Source organism: Juglans microcarpa x Juglans regia, chromosome 1S (genome assembly GCF_004785595.1).
Source record: "Juglans microcarpa x Juglans regia isolate MS1-56 chromosome 1S, Jm3101_v1.0, whole genome shotgun sequence".
In the NCBI taxonomy this organism is placed as follows: Eukaryota; Viridiplantae; Streptophyta; class Magnoliopsida; order Fagales; family Juglandaceae; genus Juglans; species Juglans microcarpa x Juglans regia.
Window position 1 is genome coordinate 4,555,074 of NC_054595.1, and position 20,300 is coordinate 4,575,373.

General features: G+C 37.5%; 1 protein-coding gene across 1 annotated transcript; it reads right to left on the reverse strand.

Moving 5' to 3' along the window:
* Window positions 1–20,197, reverse strand: LOC121247049 (mediator of RNA polymerase II transcription subunit 12-like). The gene is given in 14 exon segments (XM_041145379.1): window positions 1–829; window positions 1,462–1,795; window positions 4,620–7,217; window positions 8,352–9,000; window positions 9,003–10,758; window positions 11,196–11,540; window positions 11,641–11,790; window positions 13,320–13,427; window positions 13,611–13,664; window positions 13,820–13,888; window positions 16,409–16,514; window positions 16,798–16,857; window positions 18,307–18,495; window positions 19,779–20,197. Coding segments are annotated over 13 exon segments (6,804 nt in total). The 5' UTR covers window positions 18,435–18,495; window positions 19,779–20,197; the 3' UTR covers window positions 1–382.
* Between the last annotated feature and the right edge of the window lie 103 nt (window positions 20,198–20,300).

Below are 20,300 nucleotides of genomic sequence, written 5' to 3' on the forward strand. Positions count from 1 at the left end.
TTGATGAGCGTGGAACAGCTACAGATCATTCTTGAGATATTTTACTAAGATCAATTGGTAAAGTGAAACAATATCTCTATGTACACAAGCACCCAAACTGAACTCGGAAAATGCAGAGTCTGGATGGGGGTGATTTAAGGGTTAGTAGTCAGGGAGGCCCGAGACTCAATCAGATGGGCTGCGTGAGAACATTATCTTCAACTTCTGTCACAAGAACCACACAACCGCAAAAAATATCCCTCTCAACAGTTTCTTTCATCATCAAAGGCAAGAAAGGCAATAGTAATCTTGATGCCAATTATGCATACTAAATTAGAACCTTCAATTACCTGTTGAGGGATTGATATAATCCAGCCAAATTAAGAATGAACTAATCGTGTTATCAGCTATCATCATCCATGGCACCAGTGTAGGTGAGGTCTGTCCGCCTCACCCTCACTGCCCCCTTGAGCCAGCTGGATGCTCGAAGATTACCATGGTCACCACTACCTATCACAGCAGTGTTACTCGAAGATGGCCCACATACTGCACCATCTTCCAAGAGAGTCCATGGGTCAATTTCCATATCATGATCCAGCTGCAAGAGCGAAGGCTTGAACTTCATTGAAATGTTGGTCGCAGTTCGTGCCAAAAGACCCGTATTCCTCTGAGGAGGGCATGAATGAGCTCCAGGTAAGGAGATGCTGGATTGAAGCAAAGCAGTGCCAGCAAAAGGAACAGATGGTGGCTGGCAAGAGACAGAGCAACGAACAGAAGGAAGAAGAATTGGCATTGCAGTTTGAATTCGCAACCGAATTGTGTCAGGCAGTTGCATCCGATACAAGTCATTCTGCATTGGTTGATAACATGTTACACAGAAAGATCATTTTAATCCACTTGACAATGTGGTCAACTTTAATAAATGAAGATTGGGGGAAAAGCCTGGGGGACTAAGTATAATGATTTGAAGATAGAGAAAATTAAAGGAAAGAAAGAAAGAAGAGAACTTCTACGTATGCCCACTATATGAAGCCGATCCTTGCCATTAAGGGTTGAGGATTATTGCCTTTTCAAGTATATTAGAGATATTGTTAATCACTGGTAACACATGATATACATTATCGATACTACAATTTGATGGATGATCTACGGGAACTTGGACCTCCAATGTGTATCTTCTTAAAAGTAATTATTCTTGGACCCCGAGTGTACACTCTAAGACCACTTTATAATTTACAGACAACTTTAAGTCACGTTACCCATGCAACACATCTACTAACACATTTTGGCTTTTTCCTACTTTTTTTCATTTTATTTATATATGTTTAAATATTTATTTGGGACGGGGTGATAAGTAGATGTTTCTTGATTAACATGAAGCTGGATTCAAACCCAGGCCAGTACTACCACTTTTCAGAAGGTAAGGGTTTATATAGTCAAGAAAACACATAATATTGAATAGTATGCTGTAAAGAATCAAACCTGCAGAGCCTCTGCTACCTCACAATCAAATCCAGAAGATTCTTTGGTAAATTCACTGCTTGACTTGGAGTCAGGCTTTGACCTCAGCCAACTAGGCTGGCAACTACTCAACAACCCATGCAAAACCAACAGTAACCGATCAAAGAGACTATTGCCAGAAAAACCTGCCAAGGCCGCTGAAGAAGCTTCTGCAGGGGACTCCACCTCCATCTTGGATGCATAACTCTGTGTTTGATAAAATGAAAGGTCTGCATCTTCATACACAACTCGATTTCCAAGGAGACGAAGTATTATGGGGGCAAGCATTTGCCTCATATTCCGCCCAGATGGTTCCCTGCCAATTTCATATAAGAAACTTAGCCATGATTGTGTATCAGCTATTTCATTCTCTTAAAATATTAATGAGTTACTCCTAAAAAGATATACTAATGAGCTTCTATGCACAACCATTAGCAAGAATCCAAAATTGACTTGATCATGCAATATAAGCAATTCAGCAATAATACTCTATGCCACTACCTAAAAGTAACAGAGAACCTCTCTTTTTCTCTTTGAGTGTATGAAATAATATTGAGTGGGCACTTGTTTGACATCATTGGCAAAGCATTGAGGGAAAAATTGTTTCAAGCACATACTTACCTACTGTTAAATAGAAAAGATTCATTTAGCAATCGGGACGTGAAATCTCAACCATCAGAAAAGAAATGAGGGAACATGAAAACTACTCTAAGCAGTACATCATTAGTCAACCTGCCAAATCAAGCTCATGGAATCACTAAATGAAAAATGTATAGAAACACAGAGAAGAAGGGACATGATCCCTTCGTGGGCACATTCAATCTTTGAGGGCTCTTCTTTGTTTTGAAGCTGTCTCTAGTTTGAGAGTGAATCTTGCAAAGTCTGAATTGGTACTGGTGCGGGCTGTCCCCAGTGCAGTGAATCTAGCTCACTTCCTGGGATGTAAGGTATCTTCTCTACCTATGAAATATCTTGGCTTACCGTTGGGTGCTTCATTCAAATTGAAGAGGATTTAGAACGCTGTGATTGAAAAGGTGGAACGTAGATTGGCTTCTTGGAAGAGGTTATACTCGTCTAAAGTGGGTAGGCTTGCTCTTATCAAAAGTACCCTTTAATCTACCTACATATTTTCTGTCCTTGTTCCTGCTCCCTACAAAGGTAGCCAATCGTATTGAGAAGCTACAACAGGATTTCCTGTGGAGTGGGATGGGGGGCAAGTTCAAATTCCATCCGGTGAACTGGCAAATTGCTTGCGGACCAATATCTGGGGTTGGCTTGGGGATCTATAATTTGATGAAGCTCAATCAAGCATTGTTGGGTAAATGGTTGTAGCGGTACCAACAAGAAAGGGGGGCCCTATGGAAGTCATATAGATTCGAAGTTTGGGGAGGATGATGCTCGAATGTGGTACGTGGACCATATGGGGAAGTTTGTGGAAACAAATTAGAAAAGGGTGGGAGATTTTCCTAAGCCATGCACATATTGAAGTAGGTGATGGTTCTCAAGTCAAATTTTGGCACAACAAATGGTGCGGTGAACAAAGCCACAAAGAACCATTCCATGACATTTTTTACCTTGTACAGGCAAAGGATGCTTCAATAACAAATCTCTTTGGCTTCTCTCATGGCTCCCCACAATGAAATGTTGATTTCATTAGGGTAGCACAAGATTGGGAGTTGGGAGGTTATCACCAAGTTCCTTGCCTTACTATAATCCGCCAAGGTGATTGAAGGCACCATAAATAAGATCAATTGGAGCCCCTCCAAGAAAGGCAGATTCACAGTTAGATCATTCTACCAAGTACCAAGTTCTAACTAGCTAGGGCATGACACTTTTCCATGGAGGAATATGTGGAAGACGAAAGCTCCTCTGAAAGCAACTTTTTTTTGTTTGCCTCCCTAGACAAGATTCCTACTATAGACAATCTGAGGAAATGTCAAGTAACAGTGTTGAACTAGTGTTGCATGTATAAAAAGAATGAAGAATCAGTAGATCACCTGCTTCTACATTGTGAGGTGGCCAGGATCTTATGGGATGAATTTTTTTGTGGGAATTGGATTATCCTGGGCCATGCCTCGTAGGCTAGTGGATTTTCTAGCAAGCTAGAGAGGACTCTAAGGCAATCCTCAAGTAGCAACAATATGGAAGATGGCCCCTATATGTATGTGTTGGTGCGTTTGGCGGGAACAAAATGATAGAAGCTTCGAGGATTGCGAGTACAATGGATGAGCTTAAAGTTCTCTTCTTTAAAACCTTGTTCATATGGGTGGGGGTCCTTAATTTTAATGGTCTAAATGTCCATGACTTTTTTCTACTTTCGGTTGTAAACCCTAGTTAGGTACTTCTCATGTATGCTTCCTGTGTACTTAGGCTATGCCTCATTTTCTTATGAATAAAATTCTTGATTACCTATAAAAAAAAAAAAATGATGCCTTTGCTTGTGAGATGGCAAGGTGATGGCTAGGAGGGTGGGTGGATCTTTTCACTTGTTGGAGAGGTCCTAGGGGTAACTTTGAAACCGCTGCTGTTTGGAACATGATTCCTTTATTTCTTATGTGGTGTATTTGGTTTGAGAGGATTGGCTGGTGTTTTGAAGAACAGAACGCTAGGTGGACGAACTTAGATGTTTCTTTTTCAACACCTTTTTTCTCTGGGATTCGGCCAGTGTATTCAATGTAGTTACTGCTCACCATTTTCTTTTTTCCTTTCTCTAGTTCCTGACTTGTAACTAGGTTTGCTTACTTGTATACTTCTTGTGTACTTGGGCTATGCCTATGTAGTTATCTCAATAAAAAAATTTGTACTAAAAAAAAAGGTTAGATCAGGAAGAATATAACCGTTTGAAGCAATATATCGATAAAAAAGGAAAATAGCTATTTTGCAAACCTTACAAAAAGGGTATTGGTTAGAATTTAGATCTAATTATTGTCAATAGAGGGAAAAAAGAGAGAGCAAAAGAACTTAACAAGTGATTCAACACAACATAATTGGTGAGTGACAAATGCAAAGGAGTAAAAATATGTGAACAGATTATAGTAGAAAGGATTCGGACTAGCAATGAACCATACAGGCAACAGGTAGTGCATGCCAAAAATGCAAGAAGCTACTAAATGAAGAGTAAATAGTCCTTGTATAATTACCCATCTGCACAAATGATGGGAAGAAATCTGAGGAGTAACTGTAAGCGCAATGACATAGAAGCTCGCAAAGCTGCAGGGGAGGGAGGAGCAGAATCCGATGTGCCTGTAGGACGTCTAGCTAATCCAGGACTGCCACCTCTCATAACTTTGCGATTATTTCTTTTGTTTACTGGTCCTTCAATTCCAGAAGGTATTGTCCCTGCCTGCTTACTTGCCCCACGAATAACTGCATTTATTTGTTGGTCAATAGTATTAAACTGCTTGATTAGATCACTTGCAAAGGTATTCCGTGATTCATCAGTGCTTCGATCTATGCAAGGAATAAGTAATTCAATGAGAGCCTTCTCAGTAACTTGCTGCTGGCGGACATTGGAACCTTCCATGTCCAATGTTTGAGTAGACCCTTTTCCATACCTTTTTGAGTCTGTTCCCTCTTCAACAACCTCTCCTTCTTCAAGAGAGGTGACTTCAAACTTCTTGCCTCCCCTCTTGGAATCAGAACCCGAATGACACCAGCCCCAAGGCTTCCAAAACTGGGCCTTTGATGAAAAACCTTCATTCTCAGCAATACTAATAAGCCTTTGTCTGATCGTTTTCCGACCAAAAAGAACATCTGGTCCTCCTAGGAACCATTTAGCCTGCAGCAACATTGAATCTTCCAATGACTGTCCAAAAAGATGAACCACCTCCGAAAAAAGAGATGCTGCATCAGGTCGGACCAGCAATCTTGTGAGGATAATGGTAATAAAATAGTTCTCATTCTCAGAAGCAGCAGCTTTTCCAGAAGGCGAGGATGACCGTAAAGCATCCACTAAGGACATATTATGGCTGTCAAGTTTTTCAAGGAGTGATTGTTCATTCAAAAGAAGCCTGAGCTCCACCCACTGCCAATGTAATTTTGCAGGTTGCAGGGTATCCAAGGCGTGCACAAGCTTGTCCAGAAGCTTTGTTTCTTTATCTGAATATTGAACTTCAGATTCACCATGTCCAGAACTCCGATTCCCATCCTCCGGTACAAATAGTGACTCTGGCATTTTACAGTCAATGACGGTATTTAGGAAGAGCCTAGCACGGAGAGGAACAAAGGCCATGGATTTTAAATGGATATCTGAACCATTTAAATCTAGCATGGCTGCAAATTCAGCATCAATGGCATCTGCAGCAACAAGATCATAGAAACCGCAACTATCCCTCAAACATACATCTCGAAAAGGCAAGTGTTTTATAGCATCAACTATGGCCACTGTTAAGGACTGATATAATTGGTTGATGTCTTCACGGTTTGCAAGGTTTGTGTTCACAATGAATGGCCGCCACATGAGAAAAGCAAATATTGAATAGGCAGGTGCAAAGACTAAGCTAAGAGGAAGCATTCGCTGCATCCGTGAAAGAGCCACCATGCACGGTTCACCCAAGAGTTCTACAATCAATCCATCACAAATAGTTTTACAGTTTCCAACAAGCAGCCTAAACCAATGCACTTTAACTTCAACCGAGTTATCCACCTTTGGAGCCCCAATTGAACGGGCATTACCATTTGTGCTGGATCTTGTATTCCTCACAAATTGAATTACATCCAATCCTTCCTTTAAGCGGAGGACAGTCACCATTCTCTCCAGGCTAGTAACCCCATGAATAACCAGCCCAATCACAAGTCCAGAAACAGCAGCTGCGATTTTTGTTGCTCTTCCACGTAGTTTTGTAGAACTGTTCAAAAATTCATTAGACATGTCTGTATTAGAATCATGAGCTTCCGCAGACAATTGAAACTGTGTGCGAGATGCCTTTCCAGGTGAAAGAACTCCAGCAAGAACTGAAGAAGCTTCTGTTGCAAGAGCTATCTCAAATGCACGGCTTTGACGCTCTCCAAGAGCTTCCTTAAGCAGGCATAGGCTTGTTATATGGATGCGCAAAACGTGTCTAGCAAAATTCAACGACCCTGTAGCAGATGAAAATTTTGTATTATTAATGCCTGAAAGATCAGGAATTTTCGCTATAGTTGGTCCAACATTGCCAACAATGGCAGAAACAGCAGAAGACACCAAAGATGGATCCCCTTCTTGAGCAGCACCACCAGTCTGCCTAAAACAGTCCATTATTCCCGTAACTATTTGTTGAGCCACCTGATACCCGTCGTCCCACTTGTCAATGACAGGACTTTTTGGTGGACTAGCAGTAAAAAGCTTTCTATCTTTACCAAGGAAGTAGTGAAAGGTATCCTCGATATGGCGTTGCACTATATCTCTCATGTTCGTACCGACTCTTGATAACTGACCACCACCACCTATCTTTTGACGGAAAAACTCATCAAGATCTTCAACTCCTGCAGGAACCCCAAGTGTAAACCCCAACTCTCCATCCGCTGACCGTCCAGCTTCAAGTTCAGAAAGAAGTTTCTTATCACATGCCGCCTTGAAATTCTTCTCCCATTCTATGACACTACCCACATTGCCATATTTTTTCAACAGATATTGAGCATATACTAGGGCTGCTGAACCTGAAACTCTTCCATGTGAGGCCATAACTGCTGCAGCACGATGCATTGTAGCCGACAAGGTTTGAGGAATAAGATCTGTTGCAACGAGTATGTTCTCATACCTGTACCAAATTAATATTTAAGAATATATGACAAGCTAAGTTCATTGCATCCTCGCAGTACCAAGATATAGAGAAGTAAGACAAGCCATGCATCATCACAGCACCAGAAATAAGTAAGATAAGCCACACACAGAGATGAGCCAGAAGAAATATGCATAGGAGAAAAGAATTTTCTATAATATGCAAATTGCTAAACAAGTATATACTGGATTATTAATATCAGTGTGTGCCACAAACACCAATTAACTAGAACAAAAGAAACTGAATAAGATGAGTTCAAAGAAGCTAGGCTATCGAGGGGAAGAAAAGTTCTTAGAGAAAGAAGAAAGGAAAATGGGTTCTTCCAACCATGAGAATGCTTTCTGTGGAAAAACAAATAACTTATTTGAGCAAAATGGGTTCTAGCTGAAGTTTCAAATGCTTGCTAAATCTTTTTTTTTTTTTTTTTTGACAAATGCTTCATAAATCTAACGAAAGAAATCTTGGAAAGCATGACCTGCAGATTGGTGAGATTAATAACAGAAATATAATGGCGATGTTTGGTTAGAATTTTTTAAATTTTTCAATAACTTTTAAAAAGATTCTGAACTTCAATCCAGACATCTTCCAATCTCCAAAAAAAATTCTACTTCAAATTTCTTATCTAATCATTTGTCTAGATTTCAGTAAAAATTACAAAACACAAAAACTAAACAACTTTTACAAAAACCAAAACAAAAACTATACTAAAAGATTATGTTTTGATAGTTAATCAAGATATTTTATTCATAAGAAAAGAAGACATAGCCCAAGTACTCAGGGCGTATACAGGAGAGCACTAAAAAACTTGTATTCAAACAACTTTTCAACCCTGCCCATCCAATTTCACAAACCTCAAGACAAAACATATTTCAAAAAAAAATTATTCAAAATTTTCTATATACTTTCACAAAACCAAATAAACAATACATCTCAAGAAAATTCTCAAACATTCTCAAATTTTCTCTTAACCAAACACACCCACTTCCCAGAAATGCAAACCTCAAAGATGTTGATAAATGATTGCCAAGCCAGTAGGCAATGAAGGAAAGAGGGAAAAAATCATTGCCAGAAATATAAAATTATTTGATTTAGCTGAAAGAAGTGAGATTCCACCTTCGGAGGGACGACAAAAGAAATGCCTCCCCTACTTCACAAACTTTGTTGTCCACATTCCTCGGCAGCATCAAAGCATTCCTACCAGAATGGATTGTAGATTTGGGGCTACTAAGTACCTTTGGAAACAACCAAAGGAGAAATTTGGCTGCTGAAACTAAATCATTCGTAAGATCCATAAAATACAGTATGGCAGATAGTTCATCCTCACCAAGCTTCCACCCTATAGAGCTCCTATCATCAACAGGGGTGAAAGGCCTAGCAAACTGACGAGCCTTGACCAGAGTATTTTCAGTCTCTTCAACAAGCTTCCTAACAACAGTCATTAACCAAACTATAATGGTCCTCTTCTCTCCAAAACGCAGCTTCTTTAAAGTTTTTCCAATAGCCACCATGTCTCCACAAGGGTTTGTTCTAATTCCACCAATTGACTTAGGAGTCTCGTCTTCCATTACAGATTTATGATGAGGGCAGCTTACCCTATTATCAGATAAGTGACTTGTTGATGCTCCCTCACTACCCTCAATCCTAGCAGCCACTGTTAATTGAGCAAGACTTTGAGTCTTGCGCACAGTCTTCTGCCTACTTTTGGGTACTTGCTTGATTGACTTAAGTGGAGCATCAACTTTGAAAGACTCCAAAGATTTAGGCCCTTCCTTGCCCACCATGTATCTTCATCATCTGAAGGAAGAGGTGAATGAACTTGAAAACATGAGCTCCTTTCCTCATGTAATTTTTGTCTCTTTGCCCTTTGACATTCTTCACATCCTGGTGTACCTTCCATCAGATCCATCCTGTTGCCAAGTGACCCAAAAGCCCTCTTGGCACTCTCTTGAGATTCATCAATTCCTGTATCCATGGATGAAGATGAACTGTTTGGGAATTGCAACAGGACTGAGATGGCCACCTTCAGCTCCTCAATGTCAAACTCATTTTTAACATTTTTAGCAGGTAATACATTGGATGATGACAGAGCAGCTTTCCTCTGTTCAACCATAGCTGGGGAAGCACCATCCTTTCCCTTGATCAGCTTCTGAGCTGATATATTTGCAGTTTTTGAGTTCTTCTGCTGATCAAAAAATAATCCACGGAGTGCAAGGCGACGTTCATTTGAGTAAATATGCATGGCCTCCAAAAGATGTGGCCCTTCAGTAATCCCTGTTTCTTCAAAAGCATCACACATAAGTAGCCCAGGCAACTGCTTCAAGATTCGGTAATGTCTCTTCCGTCTGTCAAGGTCAACCTGTGGCCCATTCATATCCATTATTCCACTTACTATCAGCTGCCGCACATATGCTTGGGGTAAAAATATGCCAGCACGTATCAGTTCCACTATGAGTAGCTGAAGGCGCTTGCAACCTTCTCCATTGCATACTTCATGCTGATCAATCCAACAGACTATGATATCATGCAAGGAACCAGGGCTGTCAAATATATCTGAATTTACACTGCTTCCACCCATACTTTTAAAATCGTCATTAATTCCAAATACATTTCCAACAGATGTCCTGGCAGAGTTCTGCTGAGAGGAACCTCCTCCAATGCCACTAACACCAAGGGTGCTTCCACTCTTGCCTCTAGATGACCTTTGCAAATCTTTTATCTTTAGCTTTAAAATTCGTACTGCAATATATACCTGACAAAAGTCTTTTCTGCCTGAGAACTTAATGTTAGTAGGTGCAACAGTCCGAAAATCCCTGTAATCACATGTTGCCCACTCGCAAAGAAAAAAGATAGAACAAATAAAGGACAAATTCACAGTCCCAATCCATTTGAATGATGACCTTAAGCATTGGCTTACTTCTGCAACCCAACTTTTAGCAATAGCACCATCCCAGTGATCTTCGAATAGCAATTTAGAAGCCTCTCTGACATCTCCATGTACAAGAGATTTATCTAAGGACTGAACAGCTTTAGCCAGATTATGACCCAGATAGCCAGAACTTGAAGCTTTTGCAAGAGTATCTGCACAATTCTGAATAGAAGAAACAACATTATTGAAGGCCAAGGATTGATATTGAGCATCAATAGCATTACTTTTGCGCATGGAAGAAACTTCTGTGTAACCATTTTTCAACTTTTCTGCATCCCCAGATACCTTCGACATAAAATTCCCATCACTTACAGCATAAGATACCACATAGGGCTGTAAGGGAAAGCAGTCCAATGCAACAAATGTATCAGGTACAGCCACTATAAGATACCGAAGCATCTCCACCAGCACAGAGGTTGTATATGCCTTTCGAGAATTGTCAACTAGATCTGATCCACCAGGAGAAGGATCGCGAATGAAACAGATAGCTACTCCAGCAAGACTATGTACATACGTTTGAGATAGAACAACAGTTTCTAAAACGCCATATATAATCGGCAACAGAAACTGCAAAATCTCAAGCAAATCTTTTTCCTGAACACCACAAATATGTAAATCAAAACTAACGAGAAAAACTAGCCAACTTATAAAGGAAACAAACATGTTTTATTATCCTCTTTAAGAAAATATTAGTGTGCTTTATCTGAGAATTATTACAAATTCAAAAAATATTTTTCTTACAAGAAATTGAAGATTTTATTGAAAATAACTCAAAAGCCATATGAAGTATACAGCAAGAATACTTATAAAAAAAAGTATACAGCAAGAATACCTAAGTAAGCCCATTAAAATATATAGAGGATGTCCAAAGGAAAAAAGTTTTGAAAAGAATTGTTTTAAGCTCTTTATCGTGTGCTCAAGATCCTGAAAATTTCTATCATTCATTTCTCTCCAAACATACCACACCAGAAAGATGGGAATCATACAATTTGTAGGCTACCATATATAAATTGACATAATAAAAATATTACCTGTAGCTGATTCAGAACCCAATCAATTATAAGAGAAGGAAGAAGTAGCCCTTCTGCATTGTGCCATTGCAATAGACGTGCCATGTACCACCATTTAAAATGCAGGGAAGGTTCCTCACCATCAAGGGCTGCTGATGCTGGATCACTCCTATGCTGTAACGACCCAGCATAAGGCACTTGTGGCGATTGATCTCTGCTATAAGTAGAATGAGAATTATTTCTTGAGAAAAAATCATCAAGGAGATATTGCATATAATCAATAACATCTTTTGTCCAGATCTCAGAGCGGGATAGCTGAGTTTTGTCAGGAGCTCCCAAAGAGATACTTGCAGAACCAGGCCTGACCTGCAAAATATAACCATAATCTGCTACCTTCCAATATTAAAAATAGCCACAAACATTTGGGTATGGTGACACATGAGTACAATTGTTTGAGCATCCATACCTGATTAAGATAAGTGACTTTGATAAACCAAGTTGCTCTCAGTAATGGAACGTTATTCCTAATTAGAATTTCAAAGAGAGATTTCCTCCTAAATCCATGAGGAACATGATCGGCCAAAAAACGTAGTTGTTTGTGTGGTTGTGACAGGCCCTGCAATAATTTTTATATTTTTATTTCATTGAGAAGCAAAAAAAATATTCATATAAAAAATTTCAACAGAATTTTTCATTTTTAAATGACAGAATAAAGGAAAGGATTTATTAAGTCAAAAAACTTACAAATTCACATTTTTTGTCAATAAAAAATCCAAACGCCATTCACGCATGCCCAATAGAGCAATAAATTGACACTTTATCACAGGAAGTGATTTCACAATTTTTTTTTTTTTTTATCGGTAAATACGAATTTTATTAAAGAAAGGCGAAGCCAAGTACATGGGACATGTACAAGAGCAACACCTACGCATGGGTGTTTAAAGATACAAGGAAATCATGTACATTCATGCCGTTAAAGTCTATTACAACAGTGATTTCACTAATACTTTTATTTAAGTTTGAATATCTATCACCTACAAGAAAAAACAGTATAACAAATGTCTAATCCCAATAATCAAGCTGGGAGATTATGCATCTAGGCTTTACTACAGCCACCCATTGTCTCAATGGCCCATATCAGATCTTATCTCACCTTTCTCATAACAAACAACAGGTCATATAATAAGTTACATTTTCCTCACAACATAAAAATTTTCTTAACCATAGTTTGATTAGAAGCACACTCTCTTCAGTATTTTTGTTTGCTAGTAATGTGACGGAGAGTAACATACTATTATGAATCACCATAATACCTAAAAGTGGCAAGTGCATCATGGTCCCTTCACTACTTGCCTAAGAGCATTTCTAACACAGGACTTATTTTTCATAAATTTCAAGCTTAATGATGGAGTTGAACAGCTGCAATTTACTTACTTTTGTATTACAAAGTATTCCATTCTAAAAATATTGTAAGAAGTATAATAACAGCCTATCAAAGTTTTTTTTTATTGGCACCGTGTGTCCAGGAACAGCGTCCCGACTAATCCCGGGGGTGCACAAGTCCTCAGCAAGGAGTTTTCCGCAAATGCACCTCAGGTAATTCAATGGGAAAGTCCCCCAGTCCGATCACCACTAGAGATAGTTTGTACCCAAGGGGATTTGAACCTTAGACCTAGGGGGAGTATACCCCCAAGCCCAAGGCCTTTACCACTTGAGCCAACCCCTACGGGTAATAAAAGCCTATCAAAGTACCTTGAGATAAAACATGAATAAAACACGTAAGTAATATTGCAACACGTTGTTACATGACTTGTAACCCTTGACAAGTCCACTGGAACCCAAACAAGCTTATACAATAGTAAATTGGACAACGTATGCCTATCAGCTAACCCATGTTGAACCATAGCCCCTCCCTTGGTTAGTTAACTAAAAAAAATTGGAAGTAAAATAAAAATTTTATAAATCTAATGAATATGCGTAACCCAAGTACACAGCAAAAGAAAAAATTGATGGAATAAAAATCTAGTACACATCTCCCAGTTGATGTGAATAACATACATAATCCTCAAAAATAAAAATAAAAAGACACAAATTTTATCAAATATTAAAGTACAGGCAAGTTGTTGAGAGAGAACAGATGACTACCTCAATCCATTTCTTCCGAAAGTCTTCACCGCATGCTCTTTGTTCAGGAAAGATGCCCGGTTTAGTTAACTGTGAACCAGAAAGAGGCACATCATAAACCTGACCAGCCTGCAGAGGAAGAACATCATATAATTTTAAATTTCATTACACGATTTCAAAATCTGAAGAACCCCACCCAGTGAGATATCACACTAAAAATACACATTCATTTGGAAGCATGCAAGTAGGAAAACTGGCTAAAATATATTGTTTCCTGAAAGCCAATAATAGTTGAGAAACTCAGTTCATCACCTTCCGCTTTTGAGCACGAGATTCATTGATGGCCCTGAGACGTTTTCTGATAGCCTGGAAAGAAAAGCCAGCAGTCACAATTTGTGGAGTCTTCCAATCAATTCCATGAGCAATGAATCAAATATAGAGAAAGTGGTCAAAAAATAGCAATAATTTGTAGCATCTAGTAAGAAAAAAGAGACTGATCATAGCCTCGCTAAGTTATTCACCTCTTTGCACTTGACAATCACAGGCTTAGAAAAAGCTTGAACCTGAGTCAATGAGATCTCTCTAGCTTCCTACCATACTCAGCAAGTAAGACAAATTTAGATAATGACCATCAAAGAAGAATACAAAAAATTGAGATTTTCAATAATAAGACTCATGCAAGGCCATATATATCTTTATAGATATATAACATTGAGGAACATATTCCTTCAACACTAAGGCTGCGTTTGGATGCTGAGGTGATCTCAGATTATCTGAGTTAATCTATGAATAGTAGTGTTTTGTGAGTTCCATCAAGATGTGTTTGAATGTAAATAGGTTGAAATATGTATTTGAATGTATGAAGTAGGTTGAGATGGGTTTAAATTTTTATGAGAAGTTGAAAAGGTAGTAGATTCCCATCAATGATTGGTTTGATATGGATTGTGGTGATCTTGACATGCAAACATAGCATAAGGGTACATTTGGTTCACGGTATGGGTATTCCTATTCCTTTAGGAATGAAAATCGCCATGCTATTATTTGATGACAGCACATAAGGGTCTCATTTGAATTGAAGCAAAATTCCCAAAACAACCAAGTCCCACAATTTTTTCCTTACAAACCATTATTTTTATTTTTTAAACCTTAAAGATATTCTAAAAAATGGCCATGGGGTTGATTCCGTATGTACACGCTGGAGGTTGCACATGCGCCACCCCCAGAACTCATTCAGAGGGTGAAGCAACCACTCTCTATGGTCGTTGCGGGTGGAAGGCCACCCAAGGAATATAATTTAAAAAAAAAAATTGAAAAAAAGGGCTTCTTTGAAAATTTACTACTCCAATACCCCATGAGTACCTATTCCTCTCATTTTTTAGAGCAATAGCCATTCTTTTTTTTTTCTTTTTTTTTTTTTTGGTGAAGAATGGTCATTCTTATGAAATGGGCATTTTAGACAAAACAAATGAATATATCAAGTCAATTTCAACACCCTATTTCGCGAACCAAACACACCCTAAGCATATGCTTATTCTGTATCATTTCAAAACTTGTCCATACTGAACTGTAATGAAATATTTTTCCAACTACGAGAGAGAGAGAGAGAGCATAAGTTTAATATAGCCAAAATTGGTAATATGCCAGTCTAAAGGTTAGTAAATGAACCAAGACTGTTTGAGCCATCTATTAGCAAACAAGCATTTACCTCCCAATAAAACAGTCCATTGTAATATCTCTACAACTTATTGGACACAAAATATGAAGTATGTAGTATGTACAGCAAGAGAAGCATGCAGGATCCACAGTTTCAAGACTGGATTCTTCATTGCAACAAACTTAAGCCATGTTTGGAGGAAAAAAAGTTGGAAAGTTTTTTATTGGGATGGAAAAATGATTGAAGATGATGTTTCATGGGTTTTTTTGTGAAAATTGTGTGTCCTATTTGACTTTGGATAGATAAATTAGAAATGTTTTTGCAGAATTTTTTTATTATTATTCTAAGAGTTTCTTCTAAAAAATTAAAAAATATTAAAAACTTTTATTTACAGGCTACCATCATTTCAGGCCCAAATCTGGGCCACCCTCAGAAGTGCCCATCGTCAGCCAGAAACGGGCCACCCAAGTGACCACCACCCACCAATCCACAAATTTTTAGTTTCTTTTCAATTTTATATTTAAGCTTGAGTTTTTAACTGAACATGTGAAAAAATGTTCAAGGAAGCAGTAAAAATGATTGTGATGGAGATAGTTTTGTATATTCTATTTTTGGGAGTGAAACATCTAAAAAGGATAAAAACATCTCAGAATGAGACATTTTTCGGTGTACCCAAACATGGGCTTAGTTCCAGACACAGGACAAGGGCAACATAATCATTGCATGTTCCTCAATTATCTTTCATAAAATAGTGCAAAAAAAAAAAATTATTGCATGTCTGGGGTTTGAAAAAAATAATAATAACAGGAAAGTACTTTATTTGTATACATGTGAAAAACACATTCTTCTCGAGTAATGATTGAAAGCATCAATTTGACTTAAAATAGATGACGAGCCAGACAAAAAATGCATTTCAAATGTAGTAATAGCATCCACATATAGACACGCTCCCTCTTGGAAAACTAATTAAATTTACTACTTCCACAATAAAAAGGCACCCCAAATCCTTCTAAAATTGATTTTAAGTGCATAATGAAAGAGTAGCATGGTGCATATGGCAACGAAAAATTAGATGTGTTGCAGAATGATTAATTTGATACGGTTGGGTTAGCTTGGCCAATGCCAAAAGGTAGGTTGATCTCCTTGCAAGCTGGAGTGGATTATATGGCAACACATAAATCACAGCAATATAGAAGATGGTCCATGTCTATCTAGTGTGGTGCATTTGGAGATAAAGGAATGATAGAAATTTTGAGTACCAAGAGGCGATGATAGAAGAACTTAAAACCTGTTTTTTTTTTAAAAAAAATAAAAAAAATAATAATAATTTGTTTAATACTTTGTTTCTTTGGCCAGCTTCTATAGACTTTACTAGGTTAAGTCTTCAATCTCATGTACTTGGGCTATGCCTTTTTGAGTTCTAAAATAAAATGTTGGTAAAAAAATAAAAGAGTACCTCAATTCCTTCAATGGTCTCCCTGTAACCAGATTGTACATAGTCTCTGGTGAGAGTCTCCTCAGGACAAGTTGTAGTTTGGGGGTGAAAGTCAGGTGGCCCAATTCTGAGGTTAATAGTGTCAAAAATGATAAAATGAAGTACTTTAGCACCTTATATTCTAGACGTAAAAACAAAATATCAAAATAAGCAGCAACTTCGGCACTGTTCTAGTCCAATTAATGAAATGAGAACAAAGGAAAAACAAAATCATTTTTATGATAGGTAACAAAATAATACGAAATTGAAATATAGCATTGCTCTGTAAACTTCCCAATTCAAAACATTCAGTGGACAAGTAAAGACATATAATAAACAAAACAAAGGTGCTATTCTGTTGCAGGAGTTACCGGGAATTTAGAGGTTCTTTATCACACTTCAACTTGTACGGAGTTTGTTGAGATGGCCGCCTGTACAAAATATCAATGATAATTTGATGACTATTGTTTCTTTTTATTTTGTACAATTTCAAAATTTCAACACAAAACTTTAGAAATAAACTACTTTTCTTTTACCAATCTAGTCTTAGCAACATCATTATTGATATTTCTGCCTGCACAAAATATGAATGATAATTTGATGACTTTTTTTTTGATAAGTTGATGACTTTTTTACTAGCATAATTCGATAAATACATTTTCGTTTTCTGGTTCTAGAATGTAATTAGTTGTTTCTTTTGTATACTTCTTGTGTACATGGGCTTCACCTATTTCATTCGATGAATAAAAGTGTCTTTCTTACTTATCAAAAAAACAAACTTTAGAAATAAACAAATTTTTTAACCAACATAGCCTTCACAAAATCAGGGTTGAAAAGGGATTCTAGAAAATGCAAATAATGATGAAGAGAATAGGAATATGTTTTCTTGAAGAGGAAAAAGCAGGAGTCTATGTTGCATCAGACAATTCGGGAGTTTTTAGATTAAGTATTTACTGTTTGAGACGCTGTTCTCGGACACCCGGTGCCAATTAAAAAAATATATTTTACTGTTTGAGATTTCCTGGTTGATACTCAAAAGGTTGAGATAGTTGCTAGTCAGAAATAAGTCTAGCAAAGCATAAAATTTATAGAATATAATGTGTATACACATTATACCTTAGCCGAAGCCATGGCAGAAGACAAAAGTTAAATTGGTGAGGTGTCAAGCATCTCCTATTAAGGTCATACCTTTATTCCTAGACTTTCTGTTCGACATGATGGTTTAGATTCTTTATTTTTTCTTATAAATTTTAGGCTTTGTTCGAGGGGTTTTCTCTTCTTTTTTGTGTACAATAAGTTTCTTCTTTTTACTTTTTATGTCATCTTATTAATTTTTTTTTTTTTATAAGTGAATCTTCTTAATTATTGGAAGCACAGTAGAAGGCAAATTATCATTTGGCACAGATAATCCATAGGCAATGATAACACATGAATAGTCTAGAGAACTAGCTCCTGCTTCAATGTTAGTTATAAAATAAAAATAAAAATAAAAGGACTCCCGCTTTAATGTCCACTGATCTCCCGCATTGCACTGCTTATTGTGCGCTAACTATGAAAGCAAGGAATTTTAAAATTACAATTGCCATTACCATGGATAAATGCATCATAATATATGATGCCATCATTTCCAAACAAATAAAAAGCTAGATTTTATTACAATCCAACAAATTATGACAACATACGAGCAGGCATGAAACACTTATGGTGTACTCTCCGAATATGATCAACCACTTAGTAAACATTAAACAGCACGTCATCATATCATGCACTGAGAAGGCTATGATAATGGGAAGAAACATTATCAGGTGAGGTAGGAGGCACAGGGGCTTATTATCTGCAGAAAGAGTGAAAGACGTCTGATCCATCAGGAAACCACTTACCGAGAATTCAGGGCAAAGTTAGCTGACAATGGAGAAGAATCAGCACGGGCAGTATCCCTAGCTAATGGCCCACCTAATGCACTGTTACTAACTGCACTAGTGCAGCTGGCAGCATGATACCTTTGCATTTCTCCCAACAATCACCGGCATACTGCTCCCAGCATCAAGCCACTATTAGAAGCTGTGAAGCTGCTTTTAACCAAACAATGCTTACCAAATCAGTCGAACAAAGTGAATTTATCACCTTTTTTCTTTTAGATAGGTGAGTTTATCACCTATTTGCTCTAGTCAAGTAATATGCCAAAGAATTAACAACTTAGGGAACAAAGTTTGAACGCTACACAATGTGATTTGAACCTGTGACCACCAGAATTAGTCAATGAGTTAACGAGCTCCTATCTAACTTCTATAGAATATAAGTTTATAAGTTGAAACTTGAAAATTCCATTATCTAAGAGCCAAGTTTTTCTGACCATGTCAGTCAAACCACAAACATTTATGAATGTGACCATCAGACTGTCAGATTTTTTTTTATAGGTATCAGACTGTCAGAATTATTTCTACAATATGAAAGTAAAGAAAATGATGTAAGAAAAAACATAGAGCTAAGTAATCCAGTCACATGAACAAGATAAGCATGCGTGCAGGAACTTTTTTGTCTGCTATTTGTTACTTCAATGTACCATTAAAGTTGCTCAAGTTTAAGATTGAATGTCAAATTGTGTTTTGAAGGGAAACATACAATTTTGACCTCTAGTTTCTGGCAATTTAATTCTCAACAAATACAAAAAGTGAAACATTGCGCTCTCTTCACAACATGAACCGGGAATTTCGCCTTTGGTGCATATCAAGTATAACCAAAAATTTATGAATTACTGAAGTTTACAATCATAATGAAATCGCTTACATCTACATAAAATTCTGAATTTCTAATATGCTAAAGTAATAGTTTGGTGTTGCTAACGATAATATCATGAGCATATAACATCAAGGAAATTCTAAATACTAGCATTGATCCCCTAGTTCTTATGCTTGCCAATCTCAATTTCATGAACAAAAAGTTAACCACCCAGCTTAAAAGTTTACAACTTTCAAGACTCAAACTAAGCACGGCCTAGAGTTTGGAGCTTCTATTATTCAAAATTCCAACACACTACCGACAGCACAATAGAATTGCGTGACTGATCAAACCCCTATAATCTTGAAAAAAAAAAATGTAAGAACTCATCGAAAATTACCTAAATTTTCATCTTCCTTCACAAACCTCATAACTCAAGTAGCTCATATCAGTTCACATACCCTCCTCCCCACCCCCTCCAAAACAAGCAACGGAAAAGTACTAAAAACAAAACAAACAATACCGAGTCACCCTGAATAAAATTTACCAATCAAACAAAATCCAAGCTATAATTATTTTTTTACCAAAATAAGAATTTGCACTACAAGTTTTCAAATCTAACAGAAAAACGTACCATGATTCGCACACAAACCGAAGCTAGGGTTTTGAACGAATTCCGATTCCTGCCAACGGGGGACGAATCCCGAGCTACACAGCAAGGGCCCACAGATTTGGTTCTTCTTTCAAGCTAGGTTTTTTATGGAAATCTCGTAGAAAGGGGATAGTCGGGACTGAATGGGAATTCGAGAGAGGGAAAAAAACAAAACCGTGGAAAACGAAACTCTCAGAAATTTAGGGTTCAAAGAGAGATGGGAATGGAGATTCTAGAGAGCTAATTAGGTTTGCAAAGGAGAAGAAAGGTCTACAGTGGAGTCGAGGGCTTTGACTGTTTAGCTTTTTCCCTTCTGGTTGTTGCTGCCGATGACGATGATGCCTCTGTTTCTTCCGGTGCTTTGATGGGAAGGAGGGCGATCCGGTGAAATCTCAGCTTTTTTAATAAAATATTATTAGCATATATTTAATTTTAAAAATATAAAATAATTAATAAATCAAATCTTATTATGTCAGTTAAATGAAATGCATATTTATTATTTTG